This window comes from Pinus tabuliformis, chromosome 7 (assembly GCF_031772625.1).
Source record: "Pinus tabuliformis cultivar Carrire ecotype Pingquan chromosome 7, CPIR1, whole genome shotgun sequence".
Lineage (NCBI taxonomy): Eukaryota > Viridiplantae > Streptophyta > Pinopsida > Pinales > Pinaceae > Pinus > Pinus tabuliformis.
Genome location: NC_142293.1, coordinates 795,486,936 through 795,506,444, shown reverse-complemented (window position 1 = coordinate 795,506,444; position 19,509 = coordinate 795,486,936). Strand labels below are relative to the sequence as shown.

General features: G+C 33.0%; 1 protein-coding gene and 1 pseudogene across 1 annotated transcript; both read left to right on the top strand.

Moving 5' to 3' along the window:
• Window positions 1-305: 305 nt before the first annotated feature.
• On the top strand, window positions 306-4,137 carry LOC149249969 (cationic amino acid transporter 9, chloroplastic pseudogene; annotated as a pseudogene).
• A 3,501-nt stretch (window positions 4,138-7,638) lies between these two features.
• LOC149249968 (peroxidase 4-like) lies at window positions 7,639-18,410 on the top strand. Its single transcript, XM_089456360.1, has 4 exons — window positions 7,639-7,988; window positions 11,498-11,689; window positions 15,891-16,056; window positions 17,580-18,410. The coding sequence occupies exons 1-4, from the start codon at window positions 7,740-7,742 to the stop codon at window positions 17,990-17,992; spliced, it is 1,020 nt and encodes a 339-aa protein (XP_089312486.1). The 5' UTR covers window positions 7,639-7,739; the 3' UTR covers window positions 17,993-18,410.
• The last annotated feature ends 1,099 nt before the right edge of the window (window positions 18,411-19,509 follow it).

Genomic DNA, 19,509 nt, shown 5'->3' with positions numbered 1-19,509 from the left:
AGCAGAGGAGTTGCGCAATTATTGCTCTCCCTAATTCTGCACTCTAGAGTTCATATACGGATACGGTGGTCGTGGAAAGAATTGACCGTGGTATGAAATAGATTTCGAACTGAGGGCCTTGCCGTCTCTAGAAAAGATTGTGGCTCTCAATGTATTGTAGCTCTATAAAATATTGTCGCATCCCTTCTACCTTTAAATATTTCCAGTGAGATTTCGAACTTAAATAGACTGACATGTCGAATCTCTACAGTATTTTTCCATAGCATAATAAACTCTGCGGAAACCGACAAATTTCCTGTCTCAATATGGTTCTTTTGGAAGGAAATGATGAAGTGGAACAAGATGTTGACAAGTGCGAGTCCATAAACTCTTCTATTCAGGAAGAGGTCTCCGATTCAAATACCAAGAAAAGGTGGAAGCGATAGTGCTGTGATAATCAACTCGTCACGAGCGATTGAAAACCTATAGGAGCTTGGTGTCGAAGTTCATCAAGAAAAAGGGAACATACATTGCTCTTGGAAGAAAATGGTCAACTAGATGGTTTCTCGGAGATCAGTAATGATGATTTTTCCTGGCGAGGTAAGCGTCATACTATTCATGTCAAAAATTCTAATCCCTAAACGAAGGATATCCATCAAGGAATTCTCCTGGGCATCTCAAAAATATAGGTTTGAGTCGTTCAATAGTGTCAATGATCATTTACTCGATGGCTTCTATGATGCTTGATGAGATTGCCATTTAAGCCATTGATAAAATTTGGAAAGGAGAACATGTGCTTAGACTCTCGGGAGATTATTTTGGTTGACAAAAAAATAAATGAGTTGGATGCAATATTTCTGTAACATGAATAATAGTTTTTGTGTATACATTGTATATTATATAGTGAGTTAATGGGCTTAGTTTAGTTTTGTTTGCCAGAAATCATGCACTATGAATTTAATAATGATAAAAGGGCACAACCTAGTTCCTGTTTAGTCTAGAAATCCAACTAACATTATTGACCATATTTTGGTGAAAAACTTGCTTACAATGTGACAGACACATAAGGAAGGTGACTATTCGCAAAAATTTCGAGAAAATAATTCTGATGTTAATAGAGAAATTGCGTATGGAAGAAAAAACTATGTACACGAAAGCTATTCAAAATCTTGACATATCCAATATGTTTTCAACATCTGCGGTTATCTTCAATTGGATTGTCTTATTGCAAAAAATCAATTTCTGTTGAATTATCTATGTGCAATATAAAACGTATGACTATTGATGGAATGTTTTGTTTTGTAATCGGGTTTGAATAGTTATGAAAGCAAAAGGCCATGATGATCTAAAGCCACAGGAAAGGCCTGACCATCCATTGGCAGTTACATAAATTCTGAAAGAAGGGTATATGTTCCTTGGATTCGTAAATTAAATGATAGTATGCAATAGGAAATTCTTACCAGATATTTATAAATTTCACCTTCACCATGATAACAAATCTACTTGACATTTATTTTAACGATTCTGCAGATGGAAAGATGTGCTGAACTTAACCACTCTATAAATGGAATATTGTACTTCATTCAATATAAAATTGGATCAGAAAGAATATGGTTGAAACCAAACAAAACTGAATCCTAGAATGCCTAGCTTACAGTAATATTCACATCAGTGTGAAGACATAACTTATTTTCACATGATTGTTGTGTCTTAATCTAGGTACTTGAATTTCAAGAGATTGCTTGCTAAGTGCCAAGTTGTTAATATTGATTATCAATATGCATAGACCAAGAAAAAAATGTAAATATGGGTATGATCCCAACATTAAGTAAAGCTTTAATCGAGAAAAAGGTTAAGTGAGTAACCATATAGGTCTGAGCAAAGTTGAATTAATTAAGTTTTGAATAACTAAGTTGCAAGGGGAAAAGAGAACCCCTAGAAAATCATAACATAATAAATTAATCCAATAGGTAGATAACAGTTGATGAATTTAATGATATAGTCATCATGTTATCACAATTATAATACAAGAAAATTGACACTAGTAGAAGTGCTATGAAAGGAATTGACTAAATAAAAGGATGATTGTATGAAAGAGGAAATGTTAAACTCTAGTAAGGTGTTATGCAATGAAAAAGGTTTTATGAACAATGTTAAGGATATAAAGAGCATGTATCTTTATTGCATCAAAGAGTAGAGTTAGTGATAAGTGGCAAAGTAGGTAGTTGTTATTCCTTGGGCCATAGAGCTATCCTAATCATGATAGCATCTACTTGGACTATGATGCATAAGAAGAAATAATTATATTTATATTTTTTTCTATGAGTTGAACATATATGGATGGTTTGATTCGATTTAACATAAACATTGTTGTTATAGGCAATCTGTGATTGATATGCCACACTCGCATTTGGTTTACCTCCTCTGCTTACAAACATTGCACCGTTCTGGCATTTCAACGTATTCTCATTGCTTACACAGGTGTTATTTTTTAATATTGGTGGAGGGCACCCTTTTTCTTTATGTTTGGTTTGCAAGAAACCATGTACATAGCAACCGACCTGGAGATGGCATAAAGACATCGGAGGTAAACTGCGTAGAGTTATATTTTCACGAAAATGGTTTAACTGTGTGTGGTAAGTTAGTTGGAAAAGATAAAGTCGGCTGGAAGGTAATAATCCTTACCATCATATGAAAGGTTTTAATAACTAAGTTATGATTACAAAATTATATACCATAATACGCCTTGTTGTAAATAAACATGATTATGGATAAGAAACCATATACGCATACATTATTAACATTAACGTAAATGGGCATATATCGTCAGGATAGTGACAATTAGTTTCATACTAGCTGGAGGAGCTTGTGTGCTTAATGCCTTGTGCTATGCAGAACTCTCATTGTGTTTTCGTGCACTTCTTGGAGGAGCATATCCATATGCATATTGAGCTTCCACTGAGCTAACTGCATTTCTCGTTTTTGGTCAACTGATGCTTGACTATCATATGGGTGCTTCTAGCATAGCACGTAGCTTGGCAGGTTATTTGGTGACAGTTTTGGAACTCTTCCCTTTTATAAATAATAATCTGCCTAAATGGCTTGGTTCTGGTGGCATGGAGCTTTTTGGGGACTTTTTTTCAATCAATGTTTTGGCTCCAATATTACTGATAGTGTTAACACTTGTGTTGTGTCAAGGTGTAAGAGAGTCGTCCATTGTGAATGGCATCATGACTATGATGAATATTATGATCGTTATGTTGGTAATTATCAGTGGTGCTTTCGAAGTTGATGTGTCAAATTGGACTCTTTTTACTCCAAATGGATTCAAAGAAGTTGTTGTAGGTGCAAAAGTGGTGTTTTTTTCCTATCTTGAATTTGGTGGAGTCGCTAATTCTACTGAAGAATGCAGAAAGCCGAAGGTATCACAGATGTATGTGTTTGCCAATCACTTCTGTGCATTGCTATATAATTAGATCGTTTTGCAGTGAAGGACCATACAATCAGTTCAGACAAATTTGTCTAGATTCACTTGCAGTATTGTTGGAGATCATATAATTGGCTACAGATAATGTTTCTTTATTAATTGTGATATTCTTTCAGTGTTTTACTCTAGAATACATTCATGAAATTTTATTTAATCATATGTTGTATTGATCTGAATATTTTCCTTCAGAGGGACTTTCGAATAGGCATAATGGTCAGCCTACTTGCTTGCATAGATTTATACATTGTTGTTTTCTTAGTGATAACAGGCATGGTGCCATACAAATCATTAGGTGGATATGCACCTTTCGATGAATCATTTTTTGCCAAGGGCCTAAAATTCATTGTCGTCCTTATCAGTGTGGGTGTTGTTGCTAGTCTCACTACCACACTTCTAGTTGGATTATATGTTCAATCATGACTGTACCTTGGTCTTGGATATGATGGTTTATTACTATTAGTTTTTGCAAAATATTCACCCCAAAGAAAATCTCACCTCGATTCATGCACAAGTCTGGGTGGGCCCTATTGGTGGAGTAATGGCAACTTTGTTTAATGTCAAAGCACTTTCTCAAATTTTTTTCAGTTGGTACACTAACGATATACTCATGTATTGTCATGGATAGTTGGTATATTGTTATCATAAGCCTAGTTGAATGGTCATCAAGATAAACATGTTGTGGAAAGAATCATGCTAAAATCTACACATAATAATGAGGCATATGAATCTTCCATGTAAGCACATGGGGTACAGTATTATAGCCTTGTAACAATATTGTAGCTATCATTTGGTTGTTGATAGATGTCAAGCATCCATGGCATGAAAGAGTCTTGAGTTTAATGGATTGTTGGAATTGTCTTGCAACTCATGGTGAATCCCGATATTGGTCTTGGGTTCGTTAGACAACTTATATAGAAATCATTAAAGATGTTTGCTACCCCAATACCTATAGAGGGGGAGTATGTCTGCAGAAGGGAAGAACATGATTGACATAATGATCATGTTGGTAAAGTATAATGGGGAGTTGTTAAGTTGTTGAAGCATACAAATGGAAATAGTAAATCACCGAAGATAAATGATTTAAGAATGAAGTATTGATCTAATGATTATTAAACTGAGTTAATAGTTTCCTTAAGATGCAAATATGCATGAATACATACTATATTACGGATATTGTGTTACATGAAATCTGAAATGATTTACACTTGACACAACTTTCTCTGGTTATGGAAATTAACCATGCTCATATAAATTCCTTATCAACTGAGCACAATTGTTTTAATTGCTAGAAAAATATAAAGGAATGTTTGGCATGATACTAACATGGTAGAAAAAAATGTGGACAAAACTTTTGTCATGCAAGTGATACCATGGGAATGGTATGATGGGCTGTAACACATATGGTACTATGTACATCAATACATACAATACCCGTATGACTACATATGTTACATATTTGAAATATGATATGTATATAGGTGTGTATAATACACATTTTGTGCAGGTATGCATGAAGACATTGGGTAGATGTCTGGCAAGACAACTGACTGGGTGGTTGCATAAAAGTGGTTCAAGGATAAGTAACCATGGTTAAGTTTGGCATACATACGATTACGAAGAATATATATGATGAATATATATATTGTTATGTGAACTAATCTGTTATGACATTGCATGCATATTGATGTGAAAAATATGTTAAGAGATGTGTTGTATGCAGAGAAACTGCAAGAAGAAGTTGTTAAACAAAGAACACAAAGGCATGGGAGAATTCCAGAAGTGAACATGCATTCTTCAGATAAAATGAAAAATGAGCAATAGTTGCTTTAATAATATTAAGTAACATATTATGATATGTATCATAGTTAAAATTCTGCATCTATAAATTCTCACAAATGGTTTGAAAACAATGTTACATGTAGCTATGAAAGGAGAACACTCCTTGAGATCGGTGTAGCTATGGAAGAGGAGCACTCTTTGTGACCAATGTAGCTATGGAAGAGGAGCACTCTTGGTGACCAATGTAGCTGGTTTCCATCTCATGCAATTTTTCCAATGTTCATCGGTCACCTGTGAACAAGGACATGATGCAGTGATACACCGAGGATGATGTGAAATTTAAGGGGAGGAGTATGTAACACCCCTCCCTTGTGTGCTAAATTATTGTAAACCTAAGATAAGTTAAAGCTAAGTGTGATATCCTCCCTTGTGTGTTAGATAATTGTAAACCTAAGCTAAGGAGAGTTAGGTGTGATACCCTCCTTTGCGGGTTAAAATATTCTAAACCTAAGCTGAGGAAAGCTAGGTGATATGTAATATGAAAAGAAAATGTGTTATGAAATAAATTAATAAAATAAATCACTTGGAGGGTGGAGCACCAAGAGAGAGGAGATTCTTGCCAAAGCCCATTGAGGAATGGGATAGAGATGAACCTTTCATGATAAAGCTTCTAGATGAGATTCTAGATAAGCTTGAATGGATTGGAGATCCATCGGACATCAAAATTTTGTGGGAGATAAAGACCCATCAGACATAAAAGATTTGTGGGAGATATAGGCAAGCTTTTATGAGGAAAAGACTCGTGGGAGATAAAGATGAGCTTTTCTGAAAAAGACCTAGGCGAATGGAAAAATCCATAAAAGTGAGATGTCGCTAATGGAAACTAAATCATGAAAGAAGGTACTAAATACCGAGTGCATTGATCAATTGAGCACAGTTAATCCTTGGCAAGAACTTTGGCTCGGGGTGAATCACAGGAGATTCATGGTTGGGTGGTGGTGCTCCTCCCTCCAAGTAATTGTTTTAGATGGATTCACATGTGTGGAATGTTTTGTATGTTGGTCTCTTACCCTTCATGTGATTATTTTATTTGATTCAGTATTGGACACGTTGTCCTGTCTTGGCTTATATGTTGGTATGATATTATCTGTATTCATGTGATAGATTCCATTTTTATGCCTTTGAATGAATAGGATATCAAATGACTATTTATGAAGGTTATTGGAAGGACACCTATCACATGCAAAAAGTTGAGTTGGAAAGTGACACTTTTGAAAAGTAAAAGTTACACCATTAACTGAAGGCAGATTCAGAAAACATGAAACTTGTTGCTGGATTGAGAAAATTTGAAACTTATCAAAAACATATGAAATTTGAAAAGGAAATGCGTGGCATATGTTGTTTTCTTATAAGACCAGCCCATAAGCAGCATAAATGCTTACCCATACTGATACATGGGACTCAAATCATGCTACTAGTAGAACACAGAATTAAACAAATTACTCCTAACGTCAGAAATTTGTGGTCCAGTATATAGCTGCCCAAATCCAAAAAATGAAACGGCCTGAAACAGACGTGTGAGGCTTATTCTTTTCATAGAATTCAGAAATTAAATAAATCCATGAGAAACATCAATACTCGTGGAAGGCATTCGAAGTAAACAACTATTAAAACACGACTTCCAATAGGTTGCCCCACTGTGTCAGAGGTTTACTGGCTATGGTGTCTTTCTTTGCGCATCCATCCAATCTGAATCCTGAAATTGTTCAGACATCCCATCGGTGCTTCCAACGCATGTTAAACTAGCTGATAGGTATAGTTTTGTGTTGTAGTTTAGGAGTTGTTAAAGTAGTTGATAGGTATGGTTTTGTATTGTAGTTTAATTGCTTTTCATAAGAGAGTTTAGTTTAAACGATTTACGTTTCTGTGGGATGTTTTTATATGTCAAAATTATATTTCTTATTAAGAAAATGTGATGAACTAAAATAGTTTTGCAATTAACTAAAATAAAGTAAAGTTTTAAAAAAATGGGGAATCCAAAATTCATTTATTGCTTGTGAAGGTGGTTGCTTGATTTTAATGTGTCAACTTTTATATCGTTGTTTTTGAAAAATCCAAGAGTACCTTTTATCTTTTGTATTGTTTTTTTCTTTTCACAATCTAATAATTTAAGATGATTCCGGACAAAATTCCAAACACAAAGGTGAAACTCTGACTTCCTGAAGAATTCCTGCAAGAATTAGGCCAAGTTTGAATCGACAGTATGAGTATGACTGACTGACCCTTATTATCCCACGCTGCTCAGCCCCTTATCAGGACCCTCTGTTCACAGCCTGTCTTCTAATACTTTTCCGTTTGCCTAATAAATATCATAATAAACATGGAATAAGGTCGTTGGGAGCTGCAAATTTTTTGTTATATAAGGATCATTATCATGCATGCTGCCTGGCAAGATATAAACTCCTGCATTATAAGGAAATAGTTGATTTTTGTAATGGCACGGATCAAACGTAGTCACTGCCTTACACTGCAGTTTCATTCTGTGCTGATCATGGGAGTCACATTGATTTCTGTAATGGTACTGGATGCTCAGAGCTGTCACGGTCTGAGTCTCCAGTTCTATAACACATCCTGTCCCGAGGCCGAGGAAATAATTAAATCTGTAGTAAAAGATGCTGTGGACAAGGAAGCTAGAATGGCTGCTTCGTTGCTACGCTTACATTTTCACGACTGCTTTGTTAAGGTAAGCACTCCTTAATGTTTCAGCTTAACTAAAACACCATTTTATGAAGCAGTTCTGCAGTGGCAAACATTATTGACCATATAAACACAAGTTGGTACGTCACAACCTTACTGCTATTCATTGATTCTGACTAGTTCCTCGCAAACGTATGATATGGATCATCATGCTGCGATTCATTGATTCTGACTAGTTCCTGGCGAAATTGTGATATGGATCATTATGCTTTTCTTTTGCTGAATTATTTCTGCCAGGGTATTAAAATAGTGAATAGTGAATACTTTTACTATGAATGAATGTAGATGTTATATACTAGTATAGATATCTCTTTATTTTGGATCTATCAAGTCTCGAGAAAGATCTATTTTTTTTTCCATTCTATGATAGTTTGTATATCAGGGTATTTGGTTCTTTTGGGTGCTTAGTAGATCCATAGTAAAGATGGATCTATGCTTGTTTAATTTCCCTTTTAAATAGGTTACATTCCACGTGAATACCATGGATCAATACCATTGATTTTAAGTAACATGGGTCAATACCATGTGTCATCTTTAATTTTATTAATATTAATATTAGGGTTAATAATATTTTTTGCATGATTTTAATAATAATTTGGCCCATATGCTTCACCTAAATAAAACTTATTTTTTGAGTGTTAGTAAATATAAATTGAATTATGGAGTAAATATAAAAAGAGGTTTTATTTATTTACCATACCCTTGGTTAATTTATATTTTTATTAATTTACAATACCTCTTTATAAGTATGGTATTTGGCACATAGGTTTCACCTAAATAAAATCTATGTTTTGAGTCTGCTTAAAGATAAAGAAGTTTATGAACTAAATATAAAAAGAGGTTCTAGTTATTTACCATACCTCTAATTTATTTATATTTATATTTATTTACCATGTTGTTGGAGTAAGTATAAAAAAAGGTTTTATTTATTTACCATACCTCCAATTTATTTATATTTTTATTTATTTACCATATCAAAAAATATCTAGTGTCACTAACCCTTTTTATATTTTTATGTTTTAAATTTATATTATGTTTACACATATTAATAATTAAATTATTTTTTAAATAAAAAAGCCATATAATTAAAAATATTAAATATTTACATTTACTTTTCTATTTACATTCATGTTTATAAATTTAAATTTACTTTTAAATTTACATATATATATGAGAGATCTACCCTCTAATAAGTTATAAAACCCCCCTCTTAAAACAATAAATAACCATATATTAACATCAATATTTGTTTTAAAACATTATATACTCCACATTTTTTTACATTAACGAACCTTTGCTTGATGTTACTTTTGGACACGATGAGAATCTTTTCTGCAGCATCTAACAGACGTGGTTCATCATGTATTGGGATCCGTGAGGTGCACAACCTTTTGTTTGAAAGCAATCGATGTACAGAAAATCTAATAACGACCCTTGTGCAAATTCAAAGTTTTTATGATTCTATATTAATATATTCCAGTATAGGCCCTCATTAGTGTTAGTGTCACATTATTGATGTGTTTGTGTTAAGGTTTTTGAATAGGTTGTTGTTTGATTGTTTTATATATTGTAGGTTTTTTTGGTTTATTATTTTTAAAATTTTTTAAAAAATATGATTTTTCCTAGCGTCAAATTTATTTATCCATTAAAAACACATTTTAAATCATAATGAAATTAAAGACCATTTTTCCAAGGAAAAAAGTCCCAAAAAAATAAAATAAGTAGAAAAGTCCATTTCTCAATAACATCTTACGACTACTCACCATGTTTGTCTTCTCATCATATGTATATAAGCATTTTGTTCTTAATAAAGAAAAACAAACATTTTTTCCTCCATTAAAACATAAAAATATAAAAATAAAAAGTGTTAGATGTGAAGTAGTCAAATTGTATTGATTTTATATACTAGGTTATAGCATTTAATATTCTGTGACCTAATGCTTAAATGCTTTAAAATAATTAAAATGTATAAGTAAAATGTTTAAATATAGAAGAGAGAGTCAACAAACTAATTAGCGCACTACTAATTCACTAATCAATGGTAGGAAAGGATACTTGTAACTAAACTTCAAATTAATAAATGTAGTACATGTTGGCATAGCTAAAGAATTTTTTTTAATTTGTTGCTCGATGTTTATGGATTACTGTCACTATGAAGAACAGGGCAGCAAAAGATTGTAGCAGTAAAGGGTTAAGGTTTATTAAAATTACATAAAGTTTATAGGTTTTGGATTGATGGTGAATAGTTGTTTTTAGGATTATTAATATTATATAAAGTTTATAGATTTTGGATGGAGGGTGAATAGTTGTTTTTTTGGGTTAAAAGTGTTCAATGTTAAAATGCTTTAAATTTCTGTTAATAATATGTTTTGCAGATTTATATATCTAGATTTCAACAATGTATATAGTCATCTATTATTACTATATTGCTATGTTGCATGAGTTTCTCCAAACAACCTGGGAATGTTGAGAACTTGGGTACTAGTGTAGAGGTTTCCCTAAAATTTACAAGAAATGGTTAATTAATAACAGTGAATTATATAATAAAAAAATAAAAAATATTTTTTAATTATATAATTGATATAATGATCAAAATTAATATTGAATCAAAATATTCAAATATTAAAATTAATTTAAATATATAAATAATAAATATATAATCTCTCTTATATATAAATATATTTTTGGGTGCCTTTCTCCCTGAGCCTCTACTTTTTATATATAACAAATATTAGTGTTTGAAACAATGCTTGAAAATAGAAAGGAACAGTTTCACTTATTTTCTCAAGTTATTTTTAACACAAAAAGAAAAGCAACTCTATTGTTTAAGCATTGACGGTCACATACAATATGCACACACAATCTTATGCCATATATATACATAAACAACAAAAGAAATACTTATCAGCATGACATCCCAGATATGGCCCTTACATCCAGGTGCCACACGCTTCCGTAACCCATCAAGAGATTGCTCCACTTTCTCAATTAACGATATCGCTGTTAAAGATGTTTTTAGCATTTTTTCATGTGAAGGTTTCAACTTAGGCTCATGTTTTGTGGGTAGTTCAGCATATTTCTCAGAGTTTGTATTCCCCAACCATGTTTTGTGGGTAGTTCAGCATATTTCTCAGAGTTTGTATTCCCCAACCCTAGGAAATGCTAGAACTCCAAAAAAAAAATAGTTTTCAAAACTTATAGAACTTTCCCAAGCTCCAATTGCAACTCCGGCTGAAAAGTAAACATTCCCATACAATTCAAAAGCTTCCCGAAACCCGAAAACTATTAGAACAAATTTCCCAACTATCCCAACTATGGAGAGCGGTTCCCTGTCACAGCTATATTATCTCATGGATTATAATCTGTTATCATTACATTGTCTTATGGATTTTGATCTGTTATTGGTAGCCATATAATAATGCCTGTCCTGACATTTGAGGTGTGGGTCGTTTAAAAATGGTAATTGACGTCAAATATTACATTCCGTTGATGCAGGGCTGCGACGCATCAGTTCTGCTTGATGACACTGCCAACTTCACGGGAGAGAAGACAGCAAAACCCAACCAGAATTCGCTCAGAGGCTTTGAAGTAGTAGATCAAATAAAAGCCCAACTGGAGAAAGCATGCCCGGGGGTGGTCTCCTGTGCTGATATTCTTGCTGTGGCAGCTCGTGATTCAGTAGTCATTGTGAGTATATGTTTTTGGCATTATTCATTTACTTTTAGTTCTTCCATTTTCATCCGCGAAACAAGTCGGTAGGTGCACAAAAGATTATGTATTTGGCAGCGATGTTTATTAAATCTTATATTTTTAAAGTCTTAAATATATATAAGCTGAGACTAGATTTAAAGTTATAGTTTCACTTTCAACATTCTTCAGTAATCTTTTGAAATTTCCCAAGCTTATGGTGATTGTAGATTTGGTATCCATCTGTCAGCTAGCATGGCAATTGAATTTTAAGATTATACTGGTTTATTTCACGTTGATTGTTAATATGGGTATCTCATGGGTATGAAGAAAAGTTCTTCCTTTTAAAACATAAATGCAAGTAAATAATGGGTTTTCCTTTTATTTATTAGTTTTTAAAAATATTTTAAAATTTGTTTTTATTTATTATATTTTTAAAATATTTTAAAATTTAAACTTAAAATAAATTTTTTATTATTTTTGGAACTCAAGGTAGTCGATATTGCAATAGGTTTTTGGTCAAGCTCATATTAGTTTGGGTTTGACCAAAAAAAATTTATAGTATAACATTACACATTGAAATATGATTTTTTAAAAATAATTTAATTTATTTATATTCAATTTGATTGGCTATCGAATTGAATATGTTATTGCCCTTTCCGTCTATTAATGTGCCTATTATTTAGTACATAGATCACATCAAGGTGTATGATGGGCATTTATGATACAATTTGTTCTGGGAAGGTGATACAATGATTTCTAATGAGTATAATCATTTTATATGCTTATTTATAAAAATGGCTAATGATTAATATATTTTTATTTTTACATTATATTTTTAAGGGGTAAGGGTTAAATTTTACACTATTAATGACTAAATGATATTCAAAATAATAAGATGTTTGTAATAAGAATAAATATAAAATTTCTCATATTCACAAACCACGGTATAATAGAAATTTATGATAGGACCTCTATACCCAGGTATAATAATAAGATTTTCATAAAACCATATCCACAAATTATAAAAAGCCAAATATAAACTATTAATAATTATTTCTATGTTGCAATACAAATAATGTTAATTTACAAAATTTAATAATACATTTAATTACAATTTAAAATAAAATTTTAAATCTTTGTATTTTTATTTTTTTATTTTAAATTAGCTATATTTAAACAAGTTACAACACTAGCTACTATGTAGCCCTTATTTATAATATTTTTAAACTATTTTAAAATTTAAAATAAATCATATACTATTAACAAATTAACAATTTACTTTATATTCATGGCATAAAAAAGAATTTCAAAATAAAACCGAAACAAAAAATTCTCCAATTAAATTTCTAAATCTAATGTCAACATCAAAATAACCATATTCAAGTGAGATCATTTTCTCTTGAATACTAACCATATTCAAGTGAGATCGTTTTTTCTTCAATACTGTATTACTAGCAATTGTCCCAAAAGGTACAAAGAGAGGCCAATAGGATTATTAAATTGGAATTGCTGAATTTTTCTAAAAGAGTTAATTGGTTTGTGGAAAACCTTTTTTTCTTGGACTGGATAATTGTGTAATTACTTTTCTTTAGATCTTTTTGTTTATATCTATATTACAAGGAACACATTGAATGTTTTATTTCATTTTAGAGTAAGTTAATTACCCAAAATCAAGAGGATTATTAAATTGGAATTGTTGAATTTTTCTAGAATAGTTAATTGGTTTGTGGAAAACCTTGTTTTCTTGGACTGGATCATTGTGCAATTACTTTTCTTTAGATCTTTTGTTTATATCTATATTACAAGAAACACATTGAAAGTCTTATTTCATTTTAGAGTAAGTTAATTACCCAAAATCAAGATCTCTGGCATATTTGATTTTCACCATGCTTTTAAATTGCAAATTAATAATTCGTATTTCCTTTTAACACTTGTGTCTTCCATGTGATTTGTCGATAAATCCCTTCATAGGATTACTGGTTCCCAATTTTTTCTTCTGTTGTCCATTTTCTTGAATCTCACATTGGCTTCCTTAGGGTCTCGTTCCTTGCCGCTGGCTTCCAGCAAGCAAACCGACGCGGCAGCGTTGATAAGGTTGAAGAAATTAGTAGAAAAGGACCCGGGCGGGATCCTGGATGGATGGGATTTAATGCACGAGACTTGCAGCTTCTGGCATGGTGTGACTTGTGTAGATGGGAGAGTAACAGAGTTGGATTTGAGCAGAGCGGGCTTAGTTGGGGTTCTCCCCACGTCTGCCATAGCCAGCCTTGACAAGCTCCGGGTATTGAATCTCCCAGGCAATGCATTCTCTGGTAATGCTTCGTCTCTGACCCAGTTACCCTTTACCTTACAGCAAATAGATATCTCCTCCAATGGCCTCACAGGCCCCATTCCTGAACAATTCTTGGAATCCCATCAATTCACCTTTGTGAATTTGTCTCGCAATAACTTATCCGGCACTCTGCCTGCAAATTTCTTGAGCTCTCAGGCGCAACTCCAGATCCTAGATCTCTCATTCAACAATTTTTCCGGGCCAATATCTTTTTTCGATCTGAATCTCTCTGCCTGCCATAATCTGGTATCTATAGACTTGTCCTCGAACCATCTGGTAGGAGAGATCCCGCCCTCGTTCTCCAAATGCATTGCATTGCAGAGTCTGAATTTCTCGTCGAATGAATTCGAGGGTACCATCCCTAGATCTCTGGGTGAACTTACAAATCTCCGGAGGCTGGACATTTCCCAGAATCACTTCGGGGGTTCAATTCCCCCCGAGCTTGGGAATTGCTGTCAATCGCTAGAACAGCTTCTGCTTTCCTCCAACAATCTCTCCGGCCCCTTCCCCTCATCGTTCTCCACATGTTCTTCCTTGCAGATTCTGAATCTACAGAACAATAATATTTCCGGGCTCTTCCCAGATTCGATTCTAGGAAATCTCCATGCCCTTGACAAGTTGCTTCTCAGTAATAACTACATTACAGGACCCTTCCCGCCATCGATCTCAAGCTGCAAGAATTTGAGAGTTGCAGACTTGAGTTCCAACAGATTGTCCGGAACATTGCCGCTTACAATTTGCCCGGTTGCATCTGCTCTAGAAGAGCTTAGGCTCCCAGATAACCTCATAATAGGGCAAATCCCTGTTACATTAGCTCAATGCACCAGGCTGAAAACAATAGACCTGAGTCTCAATTTTTTGAAAGGCCAGATTCCTCCCGAGCTCGGCCGGCTGAAGAATCTGGAACATTTGATGTTGTGGTTCAATGGGTTGGAGGGCAGGATCCCTCATGAGCTCGGTGGGTGCAGCCAGCTCAAGAATCTGATCCTGAACAACAATTTTCTAACAGGGGAGATACCAGAAAAACTTGCAGATTGCAGTAATTTAGAATGGATTTCTCTGACGAGCAACAAGATCACTGGAAGGATTCCCAGGGAGTTTGGCAATCTGAGTTTCAAATTGTTTGTAAAATCCAAAATGCATGGCCATGCAACAAAGAAAATAAACTTGAACAAGAAACAAGGCAAGCCAATGTAATGCAGAGTATTGAAGAAAATGATGAGTCAGTGCTTGCCAAAAGCCAGGGAAGAAGAACAGTGCTTGCCAAAAGCTAGGGAAGAACAGCAACAACAACTGGTAGGGAAAAAGTAGTAAAAATATCTTCAAGAGTGACATAAAAGAATGGGAAAAAGCAGTAAGTTGGAAAATGAAGTCACACTTCAAATCAAAAGTTGAAAGTGTCTCACTTGATCGAACACAGCAAGGTAAAAGTGTTGACAATTGTTGATGCATAAGAAAGGCCTATCGGCCTAATTATTATCGACTAACAATAAAATAACCATCAATTATCAACCCTTCTTCGGAAATCGCAGTGATTTGGTTTTTCTTTGAAAATGTATTGTCATAAATCATAATCAATGCAACACTTCTATTTAGTAATAGGAAATTGTGGCTAATTTGGTTATTTCCATAAATCTCTTCTCCATATTTTAGAGAATGAGGCTTAAAGGCTAGTTGTGAAAGTCCATATCGATACTTATTTACATCACCTAAACTCAGATCTGTTGTTATTTCCAGTTTTTACAAGACGTCGTGCTAAATCAAGTATTTAAAGACCAGATCTATTATAGATAAATATTTTTAAACATGAAGTTGTGGCTAATGGCGGTGGAGAGTGATTTGATAATTGATTTGGTTGTGGAACAGACTGGGGGGCCGTTTTGGGAAGTTCAATTAGGGAGGAGGGACTCTAGAAGTGCAAGCCTGCAAGGTGCAAACAACAACCTTCCCGCACCCAACTCAACTCATCAGACACTGGAAACCAAATTTAAACTCCAAGGTCTCGATGTGGTCGATCTGGTCACTCTATCAGGTATTCACTCCGTCCGATTTTTGCCGGGGAGTGTCATAAACTGAAGCATGGACTAAACTTGTATTTTTTTTTTTTTTCACAAAAGTAAATTTCCTGATTTTCAACGATATATATATACTTACCTATATTTAATACGAGTACAGATCTATTAAACATTTAGAGAATTGAATTTTTCGAGTTAGAGACATTTTTTGGAGTTAAAAATTTGAGTGAAGTTGAAGTTTACGAAATTTTTGTATTTTCGAGATTTGGTTTTTTGGTATTTAATCGATCTGGGGTTAGATGGGTTTTTTTAAAAGAGACATGTGTGAACTGTGAGTTGATCATGAAATATGTCTATACTGAATTGTTTAGTTGCAGAATGCATCTTTATTTATAAATATTCTAGTAGTTATGTAATTTGAATTTTTCTATGTATTATATTTTAACGAATATTCACAATTATTCACAATTATTTTAGTAGTATTTATGTAATTTAAATTTTTCCATGTATTATATTTAAATAATTGTTTTTTGTGTGAAAAATATGAGAAAAATTTTTATTAGAAAAATGTTTATATCTCAAAAGATTTGATCCATATAAAACTTAATATAAATTTGAAACTGAAATTAATATTAAAAAAAACATTATAAAACTAAATAAACATTAAAACAAAAATACTTCTAACTTTAAAATTGAAAACAAAAATGCTTGTAACTTTAAATAATTCATAACTTTAAATTATGATAGAGTGATGGTTCTTTCTATATACATGGTTCAATATTTTACTTTGATGGAAAGTTTTATGTGTGATGGTTCAATATTTTACTTTGATGGAAAATTTTATTTGTGATGGTTGAATATTTTAATTTGATGGTAAGTTTTTGTATGAGGAAGGTGTTTGATATTTGATTTTTTCACTAAATTAAAAATTATTAATTTTTTAATTAAAATATAAAATTTTGTATTAAAAATTTGTTAAAATTGTATTCAAATTGTTAAAATTATTGAATTATAATAATAATAATAAATTTTAAAAAAATTATATATATGGTTATTAAAATCAGTTTAATTTATTGTCTGATAATAAGAAAGAAGGATGGTTATCATTCGTTGTATATGTTAAATTCTGGCCAGTAGCATGTTGGACTTGTTACCATGGCATCTAGAGTTATGGTTGAAATCTATAAAACACATATTTTAACGATCTGTTTTCCCACTATTATGTTTTAAGTTCAAAGTGTTGATAAGTCACCTTTCTAGATTTAAATTATTCTAATAAGTGTCTAATCCAAAAGAAGCTTCGCGTAATTTTAATCATAACCTTTCACCCGTGGATATATTATTCTTTCATCTAACAAATGGCCCTGCTCTAAGCTGAAACTAATTAACAAAAAAAAAAAAAAAACAAGCATTCAACTTTTAATTATGACAAAATTGTATATACGACCCAAGTAAAAAGCTCTGAAGGTGCAAACTCAACCTCGTATATTTGCTAAATAAATTCATTTGTGCGCTCATGCGGATCGTCTATGATATACAGGCGCCCATACGATAGGTTTAGCGCGATGCTCAAGCTTCAAGGCGAGGCTGTACAATCAGACTGGAATTAACACTACGGCGACAATTTACGAGCCATACCTGCAGCAGCTGCGGACCTTTTGTCCGCAAACTGGCACCGACAATAATCAAACCACGTCATTGGATCCGGTCACTCCTATAAAATTCGACGTAAACTACTACGAGAACCTGGTAGCGGGAAGGGGGCTGCTGACTTCAGATGAGGTTCTGTATTCCACGAAAGGAAGTTTAACGCCGGGTTTGGTGCAGGCCTACACAACCAACGCGAATGCATTCTTCAAGCAATTCGCTGCATCAATGATAAAGATGGGCAACATCAGTCCTCTCAATGGGTCTAGTGGTGAAATTAGGGAGAACTGTCGTAAAATGAATTGACAAACCACCTTGCTGCTGCCTGCGCCTGATGTGTAGTAGTACTCTCAGCCTTCTTTTCTCGTAACAAATGGAAACGTCCACCTCGCACTTCATCCGAGCATCGATCAATTCCCATTTTGCTGTAATTGTTGTCGTTGATGTAAAAGCTTATGTAATTCTCACCTTCTATATTTATAAGGGTGGAGATATCTATTAATTATCCCTTGTCTAGAAATTACTGTGTTTGATTTCATGGAAATCACCATGTCCCATATTGGAATGAATAAAGCCCAACTCTGGAAGTCTTTGTGTTATTCATCTCTCTGGAGTCATGAGGTCACTAATGGGAATGTGTAAAGCCCAAACATGAACGCGTATTCCATGTTTGTGAGATAATTTGAGTGCGTGGATGCATGTTATAAGGACCCCATCGCAATATTGCTTTATTATTTAGGAATTTGTGGCAATAATGATTTGTCCATCATAATATTGTTACATTGTTATTTTATTTTGTGTAGGAAGCGTTTTCTTTTTTAAACACGACTTTTAATGAATGTGTAAGAGTTTAATTGTATTATTAAGCATACGAGTTTATTATAAATAATTTTAGATTTATAAGTATATGAGTAAATAATTTTAGATAATTTTAATTTTTTTACCATGAAATATTTTTTTATTTTTAAAATAAAAAATTGTTGTAAAATATCACTTAATAGCTTAAATATAAGTCACTTGGTAGGAATAATTCCTATCCTTTATGAACTAATGAGCTGAAACTAGTCAATAATGACTACACCAAGTACATATTGACTACAACAAGTGCATATTTAACACCTGATTTATGCTAAATTATCTAATTTTTTGTTTTTTTTTAAAATCAAATTACATAAACACTAAAATTAAAAAAAAAAAAAAAAATCATTTCTCAAAAAATAACCTTATTAATATGATTAATATTTAATAAATATATTATAATATTTGTTCACCTTTTCCATATCTTTAATATTTCAGGTTGTTCAGCCTCTTATCAGGACCCCGTGATCACAATCTGTCTTTTAGCACTTTTTGATTTACCTAATCAATCATAAAAATTTAATATATCTAAAAATTTAATATATCTGACTTACAGGAAATAAAAAATATCCATGAAGCTGCAAACTTTTCTTTATAAAATGATCATTTGTTAGAAAATTTAACCAACGATTCTGCATGCGGAAAGAACTGAAAAGAATCGTTGAAACTTAATGCCCAGGGATACGAATTACCTCCAGCCATTGGTGATGTTTTGATGTAGGCCACAGTCCACTTGCTTCTTCTTCAGCACTCCAGCTTCAATCCAAGCAAAAGAAAAACATACAAAATTCTGAAGGCACTTCCAAGCTCTGCTATCTCAGCTAGATGGTGTAAAACTGAAGGGGATTAAGAAATGAGCTTGGGGACCAAACAGATGAACATATAGCTAAGCTTCCATCAAGCTTCTAATAGCTATGTGTTAGATGTCCCACAAATCAAGGCAGCGAACTCAAATCAAAGTGATG